At 37.2% G+C, this 25,578-nt stretch overlaps 1 protein-coding gene and 1 long non-coding RNA gene across 2 annotated transcripts in view; both read right to left on the bottom strand.

The window, feature by feature from the left end:
* gpc1b (glypican 1b) overlaps nt 1-24,815 on the bottom strand; it is a 95,300-nt gene extending 70,485 nt beyond the window's left edge. The window contains exon 1 of the mRNA XM_051915110.1: nt 24,270-24,815. Coding sequence (XP_051771070.1) covers nt 24,270-24,414 — 145 coding nt within the window. The 5' untranslated portion in view covers nt 24,415-24,815. The remainder of the gene's footprint in view (nt 1-24,269) is intronic.
* LOC127523926 (uncharacterized) lies at nt 13,313-18,041 on the bottom strand. The gene is made up of 2 exons (XR_007932970.1): nt 13,924-18,041; nt 13,313-13,847 (listed from the first exon to the last, which is right to left on the bottom strand). It is a non-coding gene; the product is annotated as an uncharacterized LOC127523926 (long non-coding RNA).
* Nucleotides 24,816-25,578: the final 763 nt, after the last annotated feature.

The following is a 25,578-nucleotide window of genomic DNA, read 5'->3' as shown; positions in this document are numbered from 1 at the left end:
GACAACACTACATTGCATTTAGATTATTAATATAGGTGCCTTTTTAAAAGACTACAATTGAAAAATGTATATATTATATATAAAATTCTACCCACCAAAGTGGCAAGTAGAAGTGATTGTGTTACACGCCACTGCTGAAATCTCGCACATCAAGCGAGTACAGTTGAGCGTCATAGTTATGGGTGAATAGACTTTCGATGGAGGGACAGAAATCTCTCAGATTTTATTAAAAATAACTTGAACATTTGTGTTCAGAAGATGAACGAAAGTCATACAGGTCAGAGTCAGACAAGGATGAGTAATTGATGAGAGAATTTTCATTTTTGGATGAACTATCCCTTTAAGTGTGAGCACTACTAGCTCACATTGAGCCTTAGCGAGTGGCACTTGCTCATATTTCAGAACGATGTCCACACACACTTGCCTGTCTGGACAGGCTCAGTTTAAAATTACAGGCTGTCAGAGATGGAGCTGATGTCTCTGGCAGCTTAATCTGAACGTACATGACACACAAACACACTTTACCGGCTGCCAGACTGAATCTGCTCATGGTAAACAACAAGGTGCTTTCTGTCTGTTTCTATGTGCGGGTTTGCATTTGTCTAAATTGTGTGGACTAAATGTCCTAACAAGGATAGAATTTTGTTCTATTGTTCTTTTGTATGGACAAGCACCTGTCACATTTTCTTTAGAACATATAAAATTCTGATTTAGTTTGTATTATCACTTGTCTAGCTTGCTTTTTGCATTGTGCAAATACTGTACACAGAAACACACCATCCTCGGTTTCTGTCCGTCCTCCAGTGGAGTGTGTAGGACGGATCGCTTATGTCCTCAATGATGCTGTGGATCCCAAAGGCCACGATTAGGGGATGTTTGATAAACACGGCATGAATTCTTTCCTTGCTTAAGTGCAGGACGTAAATAAAGTCCACTCACGTCAGCTCTGCTTTTGAAAACACACACACATACATCCATATATGCACACAGATGTATAATATACTGTAGATACAGTGCTTTTCACAGGGCTAGAGAGTCATTCACATGAACATTTTAATTGAATTGAGAGAATTAATGTTACTTTCTAAATTTATTACAGATATTTATTCCTTTTTGGTCATTTTTTTTGATTGCTACTCTCTTAGAATAAACTTTTATTCTATTTTGTGCTATATATATTGATATCAATATCAACTAAATTATTTTATTTTTGTTGATTTTTACTTATTTTATTTGTTGCTTGTTCTGCATCATTAATTAAATATTTTTTTTAAATCAATATATTACTTAATTTAAAAAAACGTAAATTTCATTTAATTATTAATACTTAAAATAATTTAATTTATTAAAATGTATTAAATTAAAATTATTTCAATAAATTTGCACTATTGCACAAAAATCAAGAGGGACAGCGATGAAAGTGAGATGACAAGTGAGAAGCAGAAAGAGGAGGATGAAAGGAACAGATGGAGGAAAACAGAAGAGTGAGACAAGGACAAAGAGAGAGAATGATGGATAGAGGATGGATGCAGAGAGAGAGATGAGCAAAGGAAAAACAGAGGGCGGGAAGAAGCTTCTGTGTTCCGCTAAGAACAGGATTACGGCCTTGATGTTCCTCAGATATTCAATTTCTCAGAGGCATTTTAATCCCACGGGAAAACAAACCCTGCAATATCTTTCTTTTCCATCTCTGTTTGTGTTTTGTGTCTCTTCTTATGTGTTTCTGTCTTTAGTTAGAATGAAGAACAAACACTGAATTCATCAAGCAGTACGGAACACCACGTCATTGCCAAAAACCCAACAGAGGCCTAACACTTCCCTCACGCAACCCTCATCTACACTAACAAACCATACACCATCACACTGGGATTGACTTCTGCATGAACTGTCCTCACTTTCGCATTAAACCATAAAATTATTGGTCTTCCCACTCCCAACTTGTCAGCTCTCACTGACACTGCTTCCATTCATAGATCAAACACCATAATACAAAATCCCAGCCACCCTCTCAACTCATGTTTCATCCTTCTTCCCTCAGGCCACAGACAGCTACCCTATAAAAAAAAAAAAAAAAATCACGCCTTGGGAAAAGTTTTATACTCTCAGCTGTATAAGCGTTAAGTTCACAGAATGCGTAACTGAATGAATCTGAATCTGAAAAGATCAACATAGATGCTCAGAGAAGCAGAAGAGGTTGTGTCATGAAGTTAAGAGTTTAGTTTTAAAAAGGCCACATTTACTTTTGTAGAATTTTTCCACTTAAAGAGAAATTCAAATTCTGTCATTTCTTCACTTTAAATGTCATTACAAGCCTGTTTGACTTTCTTTCTTCCATGGAACACAAACAAAGGTTTTTTTTTTTTTTTTTAATGTCTCTCTGTTTTTTGTGTGTACAATGAAAGTCAGTGGGTCAGTTTACCATTGTTTTTCATTGTATGAATGAAAACAGTCAAAATATTCTTCAAAAACATTCTTCAAAATTCTTCTTTGTATTCAAATTTCGGGCCATTATTGACTTCTTCGAGACTTTTGTCCACTAATAAGTATAATTGTTCAAATTGTTTAATTCCCAGGATTTGGAACGTGACATACAACTAGAAAATTTCCACAGAAATCCATTAAAAAATAAATAAATAAATTGCAAATCATTAAAAAATATCATGACAATTAATTGATCAAAAAGGGTGGAAACCCTGTACTTAGTATTTTCCTTAAATAATTTTAAAAATGAATTAAACAAACAAATAAATAAATACAAATTAATTTAATGAATATTATTACAATTACATATTACTGGGTAGGAGCTATGTACTCAGTTGTACCAATAAATAAATAAATAAATAAATAAACAAATACTAGAGTTGGCAAAAGTACCAATTTCGGTATCAAGTTGGTACTGAAATTTTAAAAATGTGACGCTTTGAGCGCTGTTGCGCAGATTCGTAAGCACCTATGATTGGCCATTGTGTTTACACGCTCAACATGTATGTCTGTGATTGGCTACAATGATCAACACACGGGAGCGTTTGAAAGATTACGCAAGTGTTTGAATTTGAAAGCGGGAGCGTTTGAAAGCAGGCATCTACTGTATCAACGGACTGGTCCGCGATAGACGCCTGCTTTCAAACGCTCCCATGTATATCTGTGTAAGCACTCGGTGAAGAGTGTCATTGATGACTATTTACAACATGATTTTCAAGCGTTGATCATTGAAGCCAATCACAGACATATCTGATGAGCGAGTGAACACAATGGCCAATCAGAGGTGTTTCCGCCTCAACAGCGCTCAAAGCGTCACATTTTTAAAATTTCAGTACCAACTTGGTACCGAAGTCTGTACTTTTGAAAACTCTAATAAATACAATACAATACAATATTATATTAAAATAGTATATGAAGGGTCAGTTGTTTTCCAATCGCTTTCCAGTTGTATTTTTCTTTAGAGTTTATATTTAAAACTTTTAAGAACCTTACAGAACCTGTCATACACACTAAAGAAACCCAGACAGGGATCGTAAAATAAAGATCAGCTGTTTCCATTGACTCCTGATTGTGATGTCAGAGTTTTGTGCGGTTGTCTTTGTGTAGTTGAATTTCTTTCAAACGCGCGGCCCATTGAGTTTCTGTCTACACATTTATTGTCATCTCATCACTGGTGAAAGGCTTTAATCTGAGACTGCTGTAACACGCTGTATCATGGCCCATCTCTGCTCAGTCTCAACATGATGTCATTAGACTCCCAGCATGCATCGGAACGGTCTATTAATACAAGGCAGTGATAATCTAACCCATGATTCCCAGCAGAGAAGGATTACACATAGAGTGAAACACTACAGCACAGCGGTTGGGCCTCTGAATGTGAAGGGAATCTAATGAACACCGTCACCCAACCAGCACCACACGGAACCTTTCCATTGGACAAAAGGTTCTTTATAGTGGAAAAAAGGTTCATTAGATTATAAAAATATTCTTCACACTGCTTCTTTAAAAGAACTGTTAAGTAAATGGTTCTTTGGGGAACCAAAAATGGTTTTTCTATGGCATCACTTCAAAAACCCTCTTTTGGAACCTTTATTTTTCAGAGTGTAGGATGACAATGTACTGTTCGCTAAAGAAAAAAAATAGTACTTTTAAGCAAGATTATGTTTGAAATTTACATTTTCACATGCAGGCAATTTAAAAAAATGATTTGGGGAAAAATTTAAATTTAAGTTAGAATGCAGTAAAATTAAGTTAGACTAATGTAAATAATAGAATTGAACGAACTCAAATAATATAAATGTGGTTGACCTAGTGAAATTAAGTTGATAAAAAGTAATAAATTAAGTTGAGAAAGCTAAATTTTTTATTTAAGGTGTTACCAATTGAAGTAATTTGTTGATCCAGCTGATCCAACTGTTCACTTTTTACATGGCACTTTTAAATGAACATCCCATAGAAATTAGTGGAGATTTCTATGAACCATGGGAATTTCAGTAAAATGTATTAAAAATCAACTGTATATTGAAAGTGAAAAACACTAATTTGCATATTATTCTCATTTGGTTTGAAATAAAATGTGACATCTACTTAAATATACTGTGTGTATATTATAGGTACCTTGAGTCACTTAATTTTGAATTGCCCAAACAACATTTTAATATATTTTTTAAGATCATTTCTACAGTTATTGCAAAAAAAACAAACAAACAAACAAACAAAAAAAACATAAATGAACAAGTAAATAAATGCATAAACAAATCCATAAATTAATGGAAAATAACATCATAAAACCATCTAGTATTTCTTCTTTTTTTTTTTTTTTTTTTTTTTTTAGTAATAGTTTTGGTTCTCGATTCAAAAACTTGATTCTTTGTTATGTTCACAATCTCAGAGTGTCAGCCAACAGTGGCTCTTTTCATATAATTATATCACATCAACATAATCTTTGGCCTCCAAAAAGAATGTAAAGATGTCATTTTAATTTATGGTCTACAATTGATGAATTTATTAAGGTTTATGCTGCTTTATCAGGAACAAAGTGCTGTATTCAAACCTAATCAGCGGTCATGAAACTATCAAATGTGCTCAAGCAAATCAACAATGCAAAAACTACAAAACCTGGATGTAACAGGCTTGACTTTTCCAGTGCAGATGTAACGGATCTGTTCAGCTGGCTGGAAATGAGAAAATTACAAATTAATGCAGCAAACAGCTTATTGGAAACGAGTCAGCTTTCAAACAGAGCCGATGTTTTTGGAGTGTATCAATAACCACAAAACACTCATCATTTATGAAAGTAATGATAGATTAAACTAAACAACCCAAAACACCTGGAGCACAGAACACACAATAATCACACACAGACATTCCCTAAACTCTCACAATGATCTAGCCCTAATCTCAACCTCAGACAGCACAACCACAGACTGTCTACTGATACAGTTGCAGATAATTTAGCCTCAAAATAGTGCATTAAAACAAAATGAACTGTGGTTGGTCTCTTTACATGTCAATCAGACAGTCTCCTCCGGTCTAAACGGCATTGCTGGTATACTATGTGGTATACTACACAGTATAGTAAAAGGTCTCACAATGCTGGACAAATCTAGTCCTAACACACACACACACACACACACACATACATGATGGTACAAATGTAACATTAGCACGAGCTTCAAAGAGCCAGGTACGGATTAGCTGATCCCTGAAGAGGATCAATAACTGTCACATCTGCTGCTTCAGCTAAAGCCTAGAAAAGCCAGACAGTGTCCACCTTTCAGCATTTATATCAATACACACACTCCCCATCCACAGACAGACCTGGGCTGTGTGTGATCTACATCTATTCAACACAAAGCAACAAATCACAAGCTTGATTTTTGATTTTGTTGATAACTGAGAGAGAAATCAGATAAAGATCTGTGTGTGTGCATGTTGGCCAAACAGATCAGAGACTGGAATAGTGTTTGTAAAGATGATGTGTTTAAATGTATTCCATGTTAAAACATCCTCTTCTCCCATCTTAATGTCTAGTGACAACCATAAATGTAAATAGGTATTTTTTCTATTTTTATATATATATAACGGAGGCCAGCTAGTAGTCGCTGTGCAAGTAAACCTCACTCCTCTGATCTCAAGAGATGCTCTAGCGACTAACGTTAGAAGTTGCAGCCTTTAGCCTCTTTGTTAGAGCATCCGACTCCAACGCCAGAGACCCGGGTTTGAGGCCTGCGCAGAGCGGGGCGAATAGAACCTGGGTAGAGGGGTTACATTGGTGCCGTGACCCGGATGGGAGTGAGGTTTAGGGGGGTGAGTGTAACGGAGGCCAGCTAGTAGTTGCTGTGCGAGTAAACCTCGCTCCTCTGATCTCAAGAGATGCTCTAGCGACTGACGCTAGGGGTTGCAGCCTTTGGCCTCCTTGTTAGAGCGTCCGACACCCAGATTCGAGGCCCGCGCAGAGCGGGGCGAGTAGGACCTGGGTAGAGGGGTTACATTGGTGCCATGACCCGAATGGGAGTGAGGTTTAGGGGGGTGAGTGTAATGCAGGCCAGCTAGTAGTCGCTGTGCGAGTAAACCTCACTCCTCTGATCTCAAGAGATGCTCTAGCGACTGACGCTAGAGGTTGCAGCCTTTAGCCTCCTTGTTAGAGCGTCCGACTCCCACGCCGGAGATCCAGGTTCGAGGCCCGCACATCGTGAGGCGAGTAGGACCTGGGTAGAGGGGTTACATATATATATATATATATATATATATATACACACACACACACACACACACTGTAAATAATAATTGTTGGTTTAACTTAAAAATGTAAGTTACCTAGCTGCCCTAAAATTTGGAGTTCACTGAAATTAAAAATTTGAGTTAATACAATGAAGGCTATTGGTTTAACCAACAGAAACTCAAAATATTATGTTATCTGAACCACATTAATTATTTAAGTTGATTGGAAAAAAGAAAAATTGTTGTGATAACAATATATAATATTAATATATTTATATATTATATATATATATATATATATATATATATATTTTAAATATACACATAAATACACATATTTTTTAAATGTAAAAGTCCAGTACACAAGAAATATACAAGAAGTATACAAGTGTACACAAAAGTACACTACGAAAGTAATCCAGTCGAATGCGTTTTCGACTGGATTACTTTCGTAGTGTAGACGCTCATTTGGTCAAATGTGTTCGAACAGCCACAAAAAACCACCTACTCTTCGCTTCCTGACCTAATGCGTAAACATTATGGGAAGCAAGCTAGCTAGATGGAATTTAAACTTTGTCGGCTCAAGACCCAAGTTTGGTTTGAAGACGAAAAACATTCAAAGCACAATGTTCTCTCACCATTCCTGATTTCTAACACACTCACAGCGTTTGGTCTGGTCTTGAGGCTGTCAGAGAAGAAACAAAAGCTGATGCTTTTTTTTCCGTTGTCTCCGGTCACATTCATATGTAAATTGCGCGAGCTTATTTTATCCATTAGATCGGAAGATCTGGAAAATCTCATAGATTTACCCACCCATTGACCCTCCCCTTGAAGAAATTAGGACAGAAGTGGTTGAAAGTGGACAAAAGAGACAGATTAAAGCTCTAGGTATAAACAGGAATGTGTCTCAAGTCAAGTCACCTTTATTTATATAGCGCTTTTTACAATGCAAATTGTTTCAAAGCAGCGCTTACAGTGATAGCAGGAAAACAATGTAACGAAGTTTGTTTTGGCTGTAGGCCTACAGCAGCTCTAGAAGAAAATAGTAAGTTCAGTATTGATTCATTTCCATTGTAAAAATCTTTAGTTATTAATTTAGTTCATTTTATTTATACAGCAGCTCAGAGAAAACAGTGATGTCATCGTTCAGGTTAAAGCAAAAATTATGTCAAAGCAGGCAGATCAGTAATATTGTTGAATATTAAGTGTTAAGTCTCTTTCGTCTACTTGTGATCCGATCGACCAAAACGCATCTTAATACCAGGTGTAAACAGGGCCAAAGAGTGATAATTTTGGGCCAGAACCATGCTGTGTGCAGTCAGGTCAATATCAGAGCTGGAAAGAGCAAGTATGTGATATCATTACTCTGCACCTCATTTCACTTCACCTTGTCTTTTTCCCTCCTTTTCTCATCTACAAGCACAACACCCTGCTACCCAGCCAGCATAAACAAAATAGGTCATGTCTGACGTCAGACAAAATCAACAACAGTCAGAAATCACTTTGCTTATGTAACAATGCTAATCACTATGATTCCCAACAGCTGGACTGACTCATTTACACAAGAGAGAGAGCAGCACAGGACGTCTTCGCCTGTCACTGTAAGAAGGGCAATCACCAGATTAAAGTATGTCACTTACAAGACCCAACAAACGCAACTGAACATGACCATTGCCAACAGACGCCAACAGGGGTAACACACTGATCCGACAAAACCAATACTGAAAATTCCTTCATAACACATTAACACAGTATATTGTGCCCTATTTCTTACAGACTTTTCTTAGAGTGTAAGTGGTTTGCAGGTCTTATCTTGTCAACAAGTTGGTTTTCACTGGCCCAGCCGGTCTAGTCTGATGGATTTAGAGGTATTTGTTTAATTGTTAAAAAAATAATCTCTCTTTAGTGATTCAAAATAGGATTTCTACTTCCATTATACAACTTCAATTAAACTGTTGACAACTTAATTGTCACTTAGACTCATCCAAGACATGTGGAAATTGAAGACATGTACTCAAGCATAAAAACACTGATGTTGGCAGCACCATTCAAATTTTTAACAGTATGCCTCCATCTTATCAAGGTGTATTGTTACTCATAATGGATGGAAAACCTATTTTCAGATACGTTTGAAGCTCAAACACAAGGCTGAAAGAACAGGGATGGGTTTTCTAGTAAACTGTAAATCAGCTCTATATTTCTATACAAAGCAACAAAGAGATGGACTTGTGTCGTGGTGAGATGTAATGTACTGTAATGACTTTAAGGCGAACCATTGATAAAACTGATGTGTCAGCATTGCTCTCTTTCTTACTGTCTTTCTCTCTCATCCCATCCATCTCCCTTCCTCTCTTTCCTCCCGTGTGGATTTGTGATTCAATTTTGTTGAGTGATGCCATGTGGTTGGGTCACAGAGGAGAACACCTCCTATCACAGCCACAGAGACAGATTCCCTCTATATTCTGGACTAATTTAAGAGAAGCTCGGTTCACACTGACCAGCTACATCTGCCATAAAACTCTGAGAGCAACCTGATCAGCTACAACTGCTACTGTCAACTAATATCCATATTTCAACATCCACATGACATATTTAGACCCATTTATGTAGATACAGTAGATAGACAGATAAATAGATAGATAGACAGACATAGAACGATATATAGAATGATAGAATGATAGAACGATAAAATGATAAAATGATGATAGATAGATAGATAGATAGATAGATAAAATGATAGATAGATAGATAGATAGATAGATAGATAAAATGATAGATAGATAGATAGATAGATAGATAGATAGATAGATAGATAGATAGAACGATAAAATGATAGACAGACAGACAGATAGAAAGTTAGTTAGACAGATAAAATTATAGACAGAACGATAAAATTATAGATAGATAGATAGATAGATAGATAGACATAGAATGATATATAGAATAATAGATCGATAGAACAATAAAATGATAAAACAATAGAACAATAGAATGATAAAACGACAGAATGATAAAATGATAGATAGATAAAATGATAGATAGATAGATAGATAGATAGATAGATAGATAGATAGATAGATAGATAGATAGATAGATAGAACGATAAAATCATAGATAGACAGACAGACAGACAGACAGACAGATAGATAGACAGATAAAATAGATAGAACGATAAAATTATAGATAGATAGATAGATAGATAGACATAGAATGATATATAGAATAATAGATCGATAGAACAATAAAATGATAAAACGATAAAACAATAGAACAATAGAATGATAAAACGATAGAACGATAAAATGATAGATAGATAAAATGATAGATAGATAGATAGATAGATAGAACGATAAAATCATAGATAGACAGATAGACAGATAGATAGACAGACAGACAGACAGACAGATAGATAGATAGATAGATAGATAGATAGATAGATAGATAGATACAATGATAGATAGATAGATAGATAGATAGATAGATAGATAGATAGAACGATAAAATCATAGACAGACAGACAGACAGACAGACAGACAGACAGACAGATAGATAGATAGATAGATAGATACAATGATAGATAGATAGATAGATAGATAGATAGATAGATAGATAGATAGATAGATAGAACGATAAAATCATAGATAGACAGACAGACAGACAGACAGACAGACAGACAGACAGACAGACAGACAGATAGATAGATAGATAGATAGATAGATAGATAGATAGATAGATAGATTGATAGATAGATATATACAATGATAGATAAAATGATAGATAGATATATAGATATATAGATACAATTATAGATAGAACGATAAAATTATAGATAGATAGACATAGAATGATATATAGAATAATATATCGATAGAACAATAAAATGATAAAACGATAAAACAATAGAACAATAGAATGATAAAACGATAGAACGATAAAATGATAGATAGATAAAATGATAGATAGATAGATAGATAGATAGATAGATAGATAGATAGATAGAACGATAAAATCATAGATAGACAGATAGACAGATAGATAGACAGACAGACAGACAGACAGACAGACAGACAGACAGACAGACAGACAGATAGATAGATAGATAGATAGATAGATAGATAGATAGATAGATAGATACAATGATAGATAGATAGATAGATAGATAGATAGATAGATAGATAGATAGATAGATAGATTGATAGATAGATAGATATATACAATGATAGATAAAATGATAGATAGATAGATATATAGATACAATTATAGATAGAACGATAAAATTATAGATAGATAGACATAGAATGATATATAGAATGATAGAACGATAGAACGATAAAACAATAGATAGAATGACAGACAGACAGATAGACAGACAGATAGATAGAACAATAAAACGATGAGACAGACAGATAGATAGATAGATAGATAGATAGATTGATAGATAGATATATACAATGATAGATAAAATGATAGATAGATAGATATATAGATACAATTATAGATAGAACGATAAAATTATAGATAGATAGACATAGAATGATATATAGAATGATAGAACGATAGAACGATAAAACAATAGATAGAATGACAGACAGACAGATAGACAGACAGATAGATAGAACAATAAAACGATGAGACAGACAGACAGACAGATAGATAGATAGATAGATAGATAGATAGATAGATAGATAGATAGATAGATAGATTGATAGATAGATATATACAATGATAGATAAAATGATAGATAGATAGATATATAGATACAATTATAGATAGAACGATAAAATTATAGATAGATAGACATAGAATGATATATAGAATGATAGAACGATAGAACGATAAAACAATAGATAGAATGACAGACAGACAGATAGACAGACAGATAGATAGAACAATAAAACGATGAGACAGACAGATAGATAGATAGATAGATAGATAGATAGATAGATAGAATGATATATAGAATGATAGAACGATAGATAGATAGAATGATAAAACGATAGAACGATAAAATGATAAAATGATAGAACGATAAAACAATGATAGATAGATAGATAGATAGATAGATAGATAGACATATAGATAGATAGATAGATAGATAGATAGATAGATAGATAGATAGTTAGTTAGTTAGTTAGTTAGTTAGTCTCAGTGGGGAAAGCTGCCCCTGATATGCCCAATGAACAAAACCCCTAGTCCACTCTGGTGACACGCTGCACTACCTCCACTGGAAACCACTTCATTCTGACATCATACTGGAAACATGCATATTATATAAATCAGCACACAGAGACGGAAAGAGATGGAGTTTAGAGCCAGTGGGCCATCACCCTCCAGCAGGGTCATTTCACTGAACATGGGATTTAAAGAGACAGAGCTGTGCTAACACATGGATGCCACATGAAGTATTTGGTTTATCACATTAAAAGTATGGACATTATTTTGAACAGTTTATCTGTTGTTTTAACTTATTTGTAAGAAAAATTTTGCTTGAAAAACAGTGTGTGCTATCTTTGTTTAGAATGAATGGCACTTGGTTTGATACTTTGTTTTATAATGCAAAGACATTCATGCATTTTTAAGTGTGACTTAAGTGTCCAAATACACTCTGTGGCCTGTGCACGCACACACACACACACACACACACACACACACACACACACACACACACACACAAACTCAACTGAGCATTAACTATCTACATCAAAACAAAGCTGGATTATCTGTATTATTTATGAACAACTTTGGCTCAGAGGAACAGAAATAGAGAAAGAGAGAAATAAAAATAGCAAACGAGAAAACAAGAGAGAATTTCCACGCCAGCTTTGTCTCTAATTACACACAGTCTGCTGCATGAGATGACAGTTTATACTTCTTTTTGTGCTGTTATCTTAATGTTAGCTGTTTCTCCAGAGAATCAGAGAAATAAATGGATCGCCCAGAGCTTTTAGCACATCTAAAAATACATCAATCTCATCAAACTCACAGAGAACAAAATATATCTCACTCCCCTCTCTCGAGGGCCTGTCTCTAAAAGACGATGCAGAGAAACTGACGGCATTTGAACATTTGTGATGAAATTCCCTGCGCAGTGCAGAAATTACAAATGAACATGATGACAGCATCTGTCCTGCTTTAGTACTGTACCTGTACTGATGTCATGTGTGCAGAATGTTGCTGCTCTTATTGGTTCTTCAGAGACTTATTGGCAGAATGCATCATTTATTGGAGCATCTTTACTAAAAATGACAGTGGTAACTATAGTTTTAGATTTCTGCCAAATATCAGTATTCTAGTACTGTAAAGCCTCAATAAGTTACAGGTCTCCTGCAAAGGTCAAAGGTGAATGTCACAAAAAAGACAGTCAAAAAAATGTTCTGTTAAAAAAAAAGAAAAAAGGAAGGACAAAATAATATTTTCCATAAAGAAAATGAACATAGAACCACAGTATGTGCTTCATCAATCTCAGGTCTCCTGCACATTTCAGTGGTTTCAATGGTAAAGATCTAGACTTCATTTTGACGGACAGGGTCATAAAAATTCTGTCATAGTCTATTATTACCTGTCATATCAGTTTTCATATTTTAATGATAATAAGACTTTTAATAGCTTTTGTTTTCGTTCAAATTTCAATTTTTAATCATGAACTTACAGGATGAGAATATAGGCTCAACATATAGTCCGTTAAATATTATGCATTTATTTATTGATGAAGAGAACAGATGAACAGAGACTGTGTCACTTTTAATTTTCTTTTTTTTTTTTTTTTTTTTTGCAGGGACAGCAGAGGCCACTAAAACATGAGCTTTTGTGCCTGAACAGGCAAAAATGAACAACACAATATGTTACAAAATACAATATGTAAAAAGACATAAAAAAATAAATAGGAGTGTCTATTTACATTAAGTGCAAATAGCATCCCTTGTGGCAAACACTATTTACTGTACACTAGCTCTGCCCACCAACGTCTGGTTGGGTCTCTCAAGTTTTAAAAAAGACACACAGAATTCAATGTCTTAAGTGGCGCAGCAGTAGCGAGTGAGGCTTGTGGACTAGGCTTTTAATGCGATCGACACGGTTTCGAATCCGCCTCTTGTCAAGCTTGCATTTATTTTCAATAAATAGAAATCTATCGTTATTTTCACCTAGTGTAAATAGCATATCTCTAAGAAAATGCTGCTATTGTCACTTAGTGTAAATAGAATATATTGCTGTTTTCACTTAGTGCAAATAGCCGCTGCCAAAATAAATACTCAGTATCTACCTGAACTCAAATCTTCCCCCTGGTCCGCATCAACTTAAACTGGTTACTCACCTGAGCATAATCAAACATATCAAGGGAGACAGATGCAGAAGCAATTGTCATTATATTTTCCGTCTTTGCCTCGGACAGACAACTTCTTGTGGCAGTTTTAATTGTGTTCTGAAGGCTGAACCCACAAGGTTGCCAGGTTTGTGTAACAAAACCAGCCCAATTGCTATTCAAAATCTGCAGAATCATGGCCAAAACTAGCCCAATCATGTTCAGGGGGTTCCCTGGTAAACATTGCATCCCAGGGGGAATTTAAAAGACTAAAAAAACAACCCAGGGCAACTGTAAAAATGTCCCAATTCCGTGGGAAAACTGCAGATTTGGCAACACTGTCACACTGGAGTGCACTTACCACCAACTGGACAGAGGTGGGAATTACAGCTGCAAGTTACAATAGATCACCCTCAAAGCCAAAGTATTCTTCACTTTTTACGCGTACGCGAGGGTCAGCGAACAGTGCGCCATCAGAAGAGTACATTCGTACTGTACGCGCACCACCGGATTTTAGTATCCGCACAAGCGCATTTAATATTTTTTGCAGTAATTAGTTTATCCACAAGGTGGCAACCGTGATGTAGGGGCATCGATTCAAAGGGTAGTCGAAGAAAAACAGCATAAACAGAACAGACCAGAACGCATGCAAGCTACAGCGAGAGATTGTGCGAAGAGGTTAGAAAGTACCCTCATTTGTACAACTCTAGCATGAAAGAATACAAAGATATTTACATGGGTTGTAACTCGTGGCGAGAGATTGCTCAAAACTGCGCATGCGTCGAACTCCTGTGTATGCGTACAAGTCAAATGAAGTATACTTTGCAAGGCTGTGCGTTCGACTGTGCGTACACGTAAAAAAATGAAGTATACTTTCTGCTTCAGTGTAATTTGTCAAAATGACAGATGGCCTTTAGATTTTTCCGTCACTGCTAAAGAAGAAATCAGTCAATAATGGAAAACATTCGGTTAACGTGACCTTTACTTCATTCCCAAGTAACTCTGACCCATGAACTAAAGTCATGAAAATCCCTCTCCATCTCCACCATAGCCGTCAACATGGCACTTAACCCCCGTTTGCCTCAGGGAGGACAAAGCCTGCAATTAGTGCACTGTTTGTTCAAAGACACTTCATCTTCTGAAGCACAACGGAAATTCTCATTAGAGTCATAATAAATTAATATTTGAGCCAAAGGAGAAGGAAACTACACAACTATGGCATTACGAAATTATGAACTGCATAACATTTTGTTTTCTGGGTTAAGTAACCAATTTGTCATAGCTGGATTCAACAGATACATACAATTTCTCTATTTCTCACTGGTTCCTTCTGCAGACTGATAATGAAAACCAACCCACACAATGTTGTGTAATAAGACTTGAGACAAAGTCTGGTCCACTTTGCAGCTTTTTCTGTTCAAGAACTGCCCACTTACATAGGAAGAGATCATCTGAATAACATGTTAAGCAACCAACTACATTTTCTTTTGTTTGAATGTGTATATAAATAAATCAGTACACTGCTAGTTTTTGTTTGGACTACATGTAAATGTATTCTGATTTAAATAAATGAATAAATTGTACTATTTGTTTATCACATTTAAATGCATGCTGATTTTAATCAAAAAATAAATAAATCTAAAGAAAATGATACCACAATGACAGATGGAAAACGATTCAAAATATGGCATGGCAGTCTATATGAAAACATTCTCCAAAATATCTTATTTTTTGTTCCAAACAAGAGTCATAGGTTTGGAATGACATGAAAGTGAGTAAAAGATGACAGAATTATAATTTTTCTGTGAGAAAATTTTGTGAAGTGTCATTTTCCAGCTTCCACCTGCAGGTTTTCCACAGCACTGGTGCTTGTGTGATTTTTATGAGGTCGCTATACAAGCTGAATGTTTCTCATAAGCGGCATTAGCGATCATTATTACGTCAGATGCTCCCATAATGAATGGGGTGAAATCTCTCTCCTTTTCCCACACTTCCCTACAGCTGCCGTGAGTCCAGCCAAACCAAACACGTTCTCCCCTCTGCAAGCTCGCTGTTGTGAATATCCAAAGCGGAGTTCGGCCGAGCTTTAACAGGAAGCCCCATTGAGTTTCACATTTGACACTACACTGCTCTTCCAAATCCCCCAGAATGCTCTCGCTGTACTTCCTTCTGATTGTAGTGCATGTAATTCGTCCGTTAAATCTGGAGAAGCTTTGCGCTTAGTCTCCAGGGGTTAAAGTTAGGCTGCTGTTAGGAGTGTCAGGCCAGAGACTAAGACACATGTTAAAATTAAAACAAGACTTGACAATTTCTAAGAATTCACAAGCTCTGGTACACTTGCTGTTCTGTCAGAACGTCATTACAGGAACCCCATGTGCTGGTTGTGCTTTGTTATTCTAAGTCATAACTCAAAAATGTACAGCAATCAGGAGTTATAGATTGAATTTAGGTTCTCAGCCAACTGTTATCCAAATCAGTTGGCCTTCATCCAAATCACAGTTTCATAACGTAACTGCTGTAACATTAGCGGTCTTGCTAACTTCCTCCAGAAACAATATAAAATGAAGCATATGCCAGCCTGTATCATCTCAAATAGATAAATACAAACATTCACTTACATAAAATGTGTATTTGTTTTTGATTTCTTTCTCTCTGAGGTGTAAACAGTCTTCTATGAGGAGGTAATGGACCACTAATTGAAAAATGAATATGCGAATCTGCGAGGCTCAGTATGGCAGCTGTAGGAATGGAAGTACTCCCTTTTAATTAAAAAAGCAACTGTAGGTGTAGTCACAGCATCTACCAGCAGGGGCTAACAAAGCCAGGCCAACCAGCCAAACACCTTGTCTGAACAGATCAATGTGTGTATACTTGCAGTGTAAAGTTTTAGTACTTTGCAATGAATTTACAATGAATCATCTAGGCTAGTTGAAAATGTGGTTAGGATTATAAAGATTAAACTGCTTTCCAGAGAACACTGTGTGACTCTCGCTCAGAGTCAGGGTCAATTAAGCTTCATTGGGTTGAAACGAACTGTCAAAACATTCAAGTGCTACAAAGCAGAGGTGTCTAAAGTGATAAAAAACAAAACAAAAAAAAAAACAGGTTAAAGTCAACTAAATTAAGTTAAGTATGTTATAATAAAATACTTATATATATACACACCGATCAGGCATAACATTATGACCACCTTCCTAATATTGTGTTGGCCCTCCTTTTGCTGCCAAAACAGCCCTGACCCGTCGAGACATGGACTCCACTAGACCCCTGAAGGTGTGCTGTGGTATCTGGCACCAAGATGTTAGCAGCAGATCCTTTAAGTCCTGTAAGTTGTGAGGTGGGGCCTCCATGGATCGGACTTGTTTGTTCAGCACATCCCACAGATGCTCGACTGGATTGAGATCTGGGAAATTTGGAGGCCAAGTCAACACCTCAAAATTGTTGTGCTCCTTAAACCATTCCTGAACCATTTTTGCTTTGTGGCAGGGCGCATTATCCTGCTGAAAGAGGCCACAGCCACCAGGGAATGTCAGTTTCCATGAAAGGGTGTACATGGTCTGCAACAATGCTTAGGTAGGTGGTACGTGTCAAAGTAACATCCACATGGATGGCAGGACCCAAGGTTTCTCAGCAGAACATTGTCCAAAGCATCACATTGCCTCCGCCGGCTTGCCTTCTTCCCATAGTGCATCCTGGTACCATGTGTTCCCCAGGTAAGCGACGCACACGTACCCGGCCATCCACGTGATGTAAAAGAAAACATGATTCATCAGATCAGGCCACCTTCTTCCATTGCTCTGTGGTCCAGTTCTGATGCTCACTTGCCACCGTTGGTGCTTTCGGCGTTGGACGGGTCAGCATGGGCACCCTGACTGGTCTGCGGCTATGCAGCCCCATACGCAACAAACTGCGATGCACTGTGTATTCTGACACCTTTCTATCAGAAGCAGCATTAACTTCTTGAGCAATTTGAGCTACAGTAGCTCGTCTGTTGGATCGGAATACATGGGCCAGCCTTCGCTCCCCACGTGCATCAATGAGCCTTGGCCGCCCATGACCCTGGTATGGGTACCCATTTGCCATGGTAATGGGTATGACAATGTTGATATGTTTGGTCTTGGCGGAATAGATCTGCTACGCTGCTGCTGCTTTTATTGTTGCTGCTGCTGTTGATTATTGCTGCTGCTGCAGAGCAAGTACTTGCTACTGACAATACATACACGACACGCTGCTGTGAGCAAGTAAGACATGCTGCTGCTGTACAATATAGCGTACATGAATAACCCGTAGCAGATCTATACAGGTGGAGCTGGGGAAGGTGGAGGGTTTCTGAAGCGCGCTGCACTGCTAAGGCAAATGCTACTCATGCATTTGAAGATTGAACACGCAAGCTCATTGACTACTGATACAGCAGGAACCAATCGTCTGTGTCCTATAGATAATGATGTGATTACGAGCAGGTTGAGTTAAAGGACCTATTAGCCTGCCCATTAGAGTTTCACGCCAGAACTTTGTATTTAACTTCACCTGTCAGTGGTCATGATGTTATGCCTGATCTGTATACAGACATTCACCGGCCACTTTATTAGGTGCACTTGTGCAACTGCTCATAAACGCAAAAATCTAATCAGCCAGTCACATGGCAGAAACTCAATAGGTGTGTTCGACTTCATGCAGCGCTGCGCAGACCAATCGGTATCTGACTTGATGCAGTGCATGCCGGTTAGAAATTTTGTTTGACTTGAGACCGCAGCGATGCCACATATGTATGGCATCAAAGTACCATGAAAGCGATTCGAGAGCAGAAATCAGAAAGTGTCTGACTTCACGTGTCCATTTTCAGCTCGTCCCCCACTGAAAGCGGCAACTATCGCTGATTACATCCAGCCACAGCTGAAGTCGAACACACCTAACGCATTTAGGCATTGAGACATGGCCAAACTGTTCACACTGAGCATCCGAATGGGGAATTAAGTATGATTAGGTGACTTAAGTGACATTGAATGTGGCATGGTTGTTGGTGCCAAACCAGCTGGTCTGAGTATATCAATATGTGCCATGTCATTCAGTCTATGTCATGTATATGTATACAGGTAGCAGAATGTGACCCTTCCTCTCTCTTTCTATCTGTCTCTCTCTCTCTTCAAAGGATGTCACACAATAGCAAATCCATCAAAAATGTCTTTGTCTAAATGTCACCTTGGTCTCTCTTTCCTCTGGGAGGGCTGTGAGTCCTTCACTCACAGGAAGGCTGAGAACTACATTACACTGCATGTATTACAATCTGAGTCAGTTTGTCATATTTAGTGGCTAGATAATTCAATAAGCCTCGCTCTGGACTGCAGATTTACATCACGGTACTGTCCTGGTGTTATCTGATTTCAGAAGTATCATATTCAGCTGTGGATTGCATCCTGGGACAGAGGCCAAGGTCTTAGACACATAGTTTTATGTTTTACCAATTATCAAGAAACTCAGGGTCCGCCTAAAAAAGGACAATTACATTCAAGACAAATCCATGATAAGAGATCAGCTCTGCTGAAAAGATGGACAATGCTAATTCAAACTATTCCAGCCTGGTTAAAGATGGCCAAAGCTATAGTTAAAAAATGTAGTTTATCCTATTTTTTACCCACCCATGTTCCACCTCATCATTCCAAACCTGTGACCTTCTTCAATTAAAAACATCTGTTCTTGCTCATATGAAAAGGGAATCACTCTTTTTAGTTGGATCTTTTCAATGAATCAGGTCTGAATTAGGTCAAAATAATAATAAACCAATAAATAACAATAAATCAAACTCCTCTGTTTATCGAACTCATTAGCTATGTTTCCATCCACCTATTTTTATGCGCATAAAAAACTTATGAGCTCAACTGAGTCGGATACATTTTTCCGCGATACGAAAACATGCGTATAAACTACGATGGAAACACTTTTACCGAATAAATTCCTTGATGCGCATCAAAAACAACATGTGACTTTGCGATGGACCTCAGCCCAGGTGAGAAAAAGTAACGCAAAAGTAACGTAACATATTACTTTCCATAAAAAGTAACTAAGTAACATAATTAGTTACTTTTTTAGGGAGTAATGCAATATTGTAATGCATTACTTTTAAAAGTAACGTTCCTCAACACTGCACATGGACCCTTTTTACTTTTATGGTGTTTTGCAACCTTTTTGAAGCTTGAAAGCTTTAGTCCCCATTAATTGTAGCTGCATGGAAAAGAGCAACCAAAAGTAAGTCATGCAGGTTATGAACAACATGAGAGTGAGTAAATGATGACCATTTTCAATTTTGGGTAAACTATCCAGAACACCAGCATCCAAAACACAACATATGCTTGCTAGCCATAAGAATCATTTCAGCAAAGCATCAGGAAGGGAACAAAACATCAAGAGACAATTTAATAAAATACTAGAACTTCTAAAGTCTAACCATCTGTTTTTTTTTGTTTTAAGAGACAGAAAGCACAGACCAAGCGGCAGATTGGAATGAGAGTCTCAATATCAGTTTTCTCTTCCTCCTTCATTGCTGCAGTGTGCCGAGCAGTTTCTCAGCTCTGCATGACATCAAACACTATGTGGTGAGTTTCAGGCTCCAGAGGGCAGATTACGGCTTAATGCCTTCAACATCTACTGCATCAGCACTATAAACACTTCACTATGTGTCTGTGAGTATGTGTGTGAGTCTAGGAATACCCCATTCTCAATTCATCTTGCTATGGATTTGGAGGATAAGTGTACAAATTTATTGTGAAAGCATGCTGCGTGACCCCTAAAATCAATTCATGCAAATCAATACACACTTACAACAAATCAATACAAAATACAATGCATTCTGTATGCACACACACATACACACACTCACACAGCATGAATAAAAAGGGGAATTCTGTACCATGCCCTTTAGCAAATGTACTCATGGAACTTAAATATTGAAATATTCATCCACAAAGAACTTCTGCAGTCTATGATGTTACCATGGGCCATTTCGCTTTCGAGCAACCATCATTTGCCTCCAGCAGATGCACTAGCGGCCATCATCCAGTGGGCCGACACGGCTCAGGGACCTCATTAGTGCTTTCATGCTCGCCTGTGTCCATGACTTAAACATGACTAATGACAGCTGCTTCACGACCACTGCTGACTCTAGAGTCACAGCTAGGGGGCGCTACACGTCATCATCACGGTGAATGTGGTTTGAGAGACTACGGGTGACATCCTGTGTGAGTAAATAAATAAATTATATTTGTTTTTGTACAATATTAAAACTTATAAATAATAATATTTAATAATAATAAAAGAACTGAGTGAAACTGAACTGAGTTCAGAAGGGGAACTCGGTCAGTTGGCAAATAAATAAATAAACTTTCATACAATATAAAAAATATATAAATTCTAAATTATATATTAGTATATTATAATAATATGTATTTTAATTATATGTTAAAATAATAATAATATAATAAAGAACTGAGTTTAACTGAACTGAGTTCAGAAGGGGAAATGATCAATTCTAAATTATATATTAATATATTATAATAATATATTTTTAATATATTATATATATATATATATATATATATATATATATATATATATATATATATATATATATATATAATAATAATAATAAAGATCTGAGTGAAATTGAGTTCAGAAGGGGAACTCAGTCAGATGGCAAATAAATAAATAAATAAATAAATAAATATTCATACAGCATAAAAATGATCAATTCTAAATTACATATTAATATATTATTTTAATAATAATAATAATAATAATAATAATAATGGTAATAGTAGTAGTGGTAATAATAATAAAGGCCAGCAACAGAGAAAATATACATTATATAGATTATTATATGTATACATGAAATGTACATATAAATATATTTTCATGATTAGTATAATTAATTTATTATATATGATACATTTTAATAAAATATCAACTTTTCCCATATTTTATGCAGGCTGGGCTTAAACCTTGGTAGCCCACATGAGCACCATGGCTCAATATGTCAGCAACTGCACTGACTACAATGCCACGCCTCCAACCAATTCTATCTTTTTTTTTTTTTTTTTTTTTTTTTTTTTTTACGTCATCACATATTATAATCGCCAAAATGTCCAGTTCTTGAAAAACCTAGACTGACCGCTAATCTGATAAGGTGTGTTTGCAAGTAGTTCCAGTAATATGATCTATGATTGGAGCATATTAGACAATTATATGCTCCCTAACTGTTTTCAACTGCATCAAAACAATTTGAAAGATTTTACAAGATGATAGCCTTTACGTTGGGTGTAACTACATCTACTAAACAAGGAGGGTGAGAGCAAGAAAAAAGAAAATAAGAAGTACGCTGAGACAAAGGTGAGTTGAACTTGGCTTGGTTTCCTAAATGATTCCTGATATGAGCCTGACAAGAACTGACAGGAGCCATCTTGACCTGATCTGTCACTGAATCTCTCTTGAAATGAGGTCAGGTAGAGATTATCATTGTGTATTGTCATAACGTCAAGCTCTGGTGTGGGTCGCTCGGCTTGTTTGGGCCATTAGCAGGGTGTGCCACAGTTCGCCGAGGTGGGATCCCCTCTCCGGATCACCAGGGGAATATCATTACTCACTTCTGAGAATACATGGGGACTGATAGAAGACAGCTGCTTTTATATGAGCTTTGTGGTGTTCTACTAGATAAAACACAGTAAATATAAACACACACACTCACAAACATGACCAAGGGCCAAACGTTGCTCTCACAGGGTTGGTGTCAAGTTCATCTCAAATGAGTCAGAGCGAAAGATGATATACAATCCAGCTGAATGTTCAAATCCAGCCTTAGAAATTCAAATGAAGCTTTTAAGACTTTTCCTATCAAAAATTAAAGTCACAGCCTGAATGAAATTCATCCATCTAAGGTTAATGCCGATCACCGACTGGCAGCGGGAGAGGAAAGAATGGAAAAAGAACGAGAACGAGTGGATCCATTAATGTCACAGAAGCCGCTAAAGAAGATCCGAGTTTGTGTCCAGATTTCCTGTTCAGACAGCTGACAACAGTCATGCAACTTTAATATTCACAAAAACCAAAATCAGATTCCCGCAGTTTTACGCATGGGAGGACAAGTATGTCAGCTCTTTGAGTGGAGAGCCAGAGAAACATCAGTGCTTAATAAAAAGCTGCAGTATAATAGCAGAACATCTCCTGGGGGGAACTCTTGACTCTGAAACAATTACTTTCAATTAAATCTCATTGGTTGAGATGTTAGGGATAGGGGCTTGATCACCATCACTTAGACGTGTAAGAGTGTGCTGTCTAAACACAGCCCTCACTGGTGATGTTAACATGTCTGATTGAAGCGATGGTAACGATGCATCTCTCTGATTGAATGCGTCTGGACATGCTGTGCGTGTTTATGAGGATAATATCTCCATCACATTAATGTACAGTCGCTAACGTCGGATTTTCACCTCTATTAATCTTCTAAATGGAGAACACTTTCTGATCATTAGGGAATACCGGCCGGGATCAGCTTGTGCGTCATGTGCAAGAGGATGATGGGTAAAAATACATTCAGGCTGCAGTGCTGAGCACAGTATCTAAGGTGATAGAAAAATTCAATGAAACAAAGAGAAATCAAGGTCTTCGGTGTGTGTGAAAGCACTTTTACCATACAGCACACCCAGTGAGGTTTCATCTTTTCAACTTACTCTGTGTCTCAAAAATCAAAAGAGAAAACTGTACCCTCATGGAGCAACTTTGGATGAGATGATACTCCACCCTGACACAAACACACACACACACACACACACACACACACACACACACACACACACACACCAGAAGCGACTGCAGAAAGCTCATAATCACCAGTAAATCTCTGTAACCATGCCACACACTCAAACCGACTGACAGCAGAAGAAACAGTCTGGGAAACTGTTATGGAATCCTGGGTCATGGAAAATTATAAAGTCCAAAGACCTGTGGGAATGTCAAACTCACATATCATTTGACAACAGTTGACCAGTAGGAATTATTAATAATTGTATACTTTGCCACCATTTTAAAATCTGTATTATTGCACTTTGAATTACTGTATCATTGTGTTGTGTATGAATGAAACTTGAAATATTGATGAAAATACATTTGAATCGCACTGTAGCTACTTGTATTAAAGTTTGCCTTTGTACCCAGTGTCTTCATTCACAACTGTCATTCACGCTGAAATCTAGAATAACAGCAGGACTGGTTCACCTACCGGATATTTCAGTTTGCGGGACTCCGTTCAGATTGAACCCCTTGCTGTTGTAGAACTGCCTGATGTCCGAGCATGTATTGGGTTTACTGTCCCCGAACACCAGCCCGGTGAGAGCGCACAGAAGCACCAGCACGAAAAAACCCATCCTGGACAGAAGAAAGAAGCGTGATGTGCGAATCAAATCCTATGGCAAAGAGCAGCGGATAAACGCATCCACAGCGAAATCAATCTCCCGTTTCCAAAAGCGCACCGGTTCGCTCCCACGCGCTGTGTCTTATTCAGTGGCAATAGCTTGAATTAAAAAGGAGAGCGCGGTCCTGTGTGATAGATGATGGAGCAGAGAGGGAGGAATGACATGAGCTCACGGGAGCTCACAGTTCGGAGACGCGTCTGTGCGCTCGCGTTCAGTCTAGTGCGAGGCGAAACGGGGCGGGAGGGCGCGCGAGCGAGCGAAGGCACCAACTGCAGGGCATCGGGTTCGTCTGCCGCTGCCGCCGCGATCCTCTACAGGATGTTGCATCAAATCAGCCCGCTGGCCAATGAAGACGGGATTCCATTTCCCCACAGGCTCTCCTGTAGGACAGGATAAGGATCTCTGAGATTCCTTATGTAATTTAGTGAAATTCTGGTTTTGAGCTGACTTTGACATGTCATTATGCTGGATTATTGTGTAGTCCAAAGGGATATACAGTAAGAACTTTATAGGATTCAGTTTGGAATCAAACTTTGGAACCAATCCTAAACAATCCTAAAGGGAATTTTCGTATAGGATTCCAACATAACATAAAAATGAAATGTAGCCTACACTGAATATATATCCTACTATTTTTTAAAGCATGCAAAAAACAAAGTGTGCATCCTATCCTCGCTTACACCTGGAAGCAGAATTACACTAAATACAGATAAACGGGGTCTAATGAGTTTTTAAAATTCATCCACTTCAACGACATCAAAAACGGACAAAAACACGTGACCTCAATGCAGCTGTAGTGTAAATGTTAATCTGTTCTGATGCGTCCCAAATAAGCACGAGGACAAATCAGGTCTTTTCCAGTTATGTGCGGTTTAAAAAAAGAAAATCGAGGAAAATAATGGAAAAGCACATATTTAAAGGATTAGTTCACTTTCAAATGAAAATTAGCCCAAGCTTTACTCAACCCCAAGTCATCCTAGCTGTATTTGACTTTCTTCTTTCTGACGAACACAGTCGGAGATATATTAATAAATATCCTGACGCATCCAAGCTTTATAATGGCAGTGAGTGATACCAAGCTGAAAAAAGTGCCTCCATACACATCCATCCATCATA

Source organism: Ctenopharyngodon idella, chromosome 2 (genome assembly GCF_019924925.1).
Source record: "Ctenopharyngodon idella isolate HZGC_01 chromosome 2, HZGC01, whole genome shotgun sequence".
In the NCBI taxonomy this organism is placed as follows: domain Eukaryota; kingdom Metazoa; phylum Chordata; class Actinopteri; order Cypriniformes; family Xenocyprididae; genus Ctenopharyngodon; species Ctenopharyngodon idella.
Note: the sequence above shows the minus strand (reverse complement) of the source record. Positions and strands in the feature narration are given on the sequence as shown.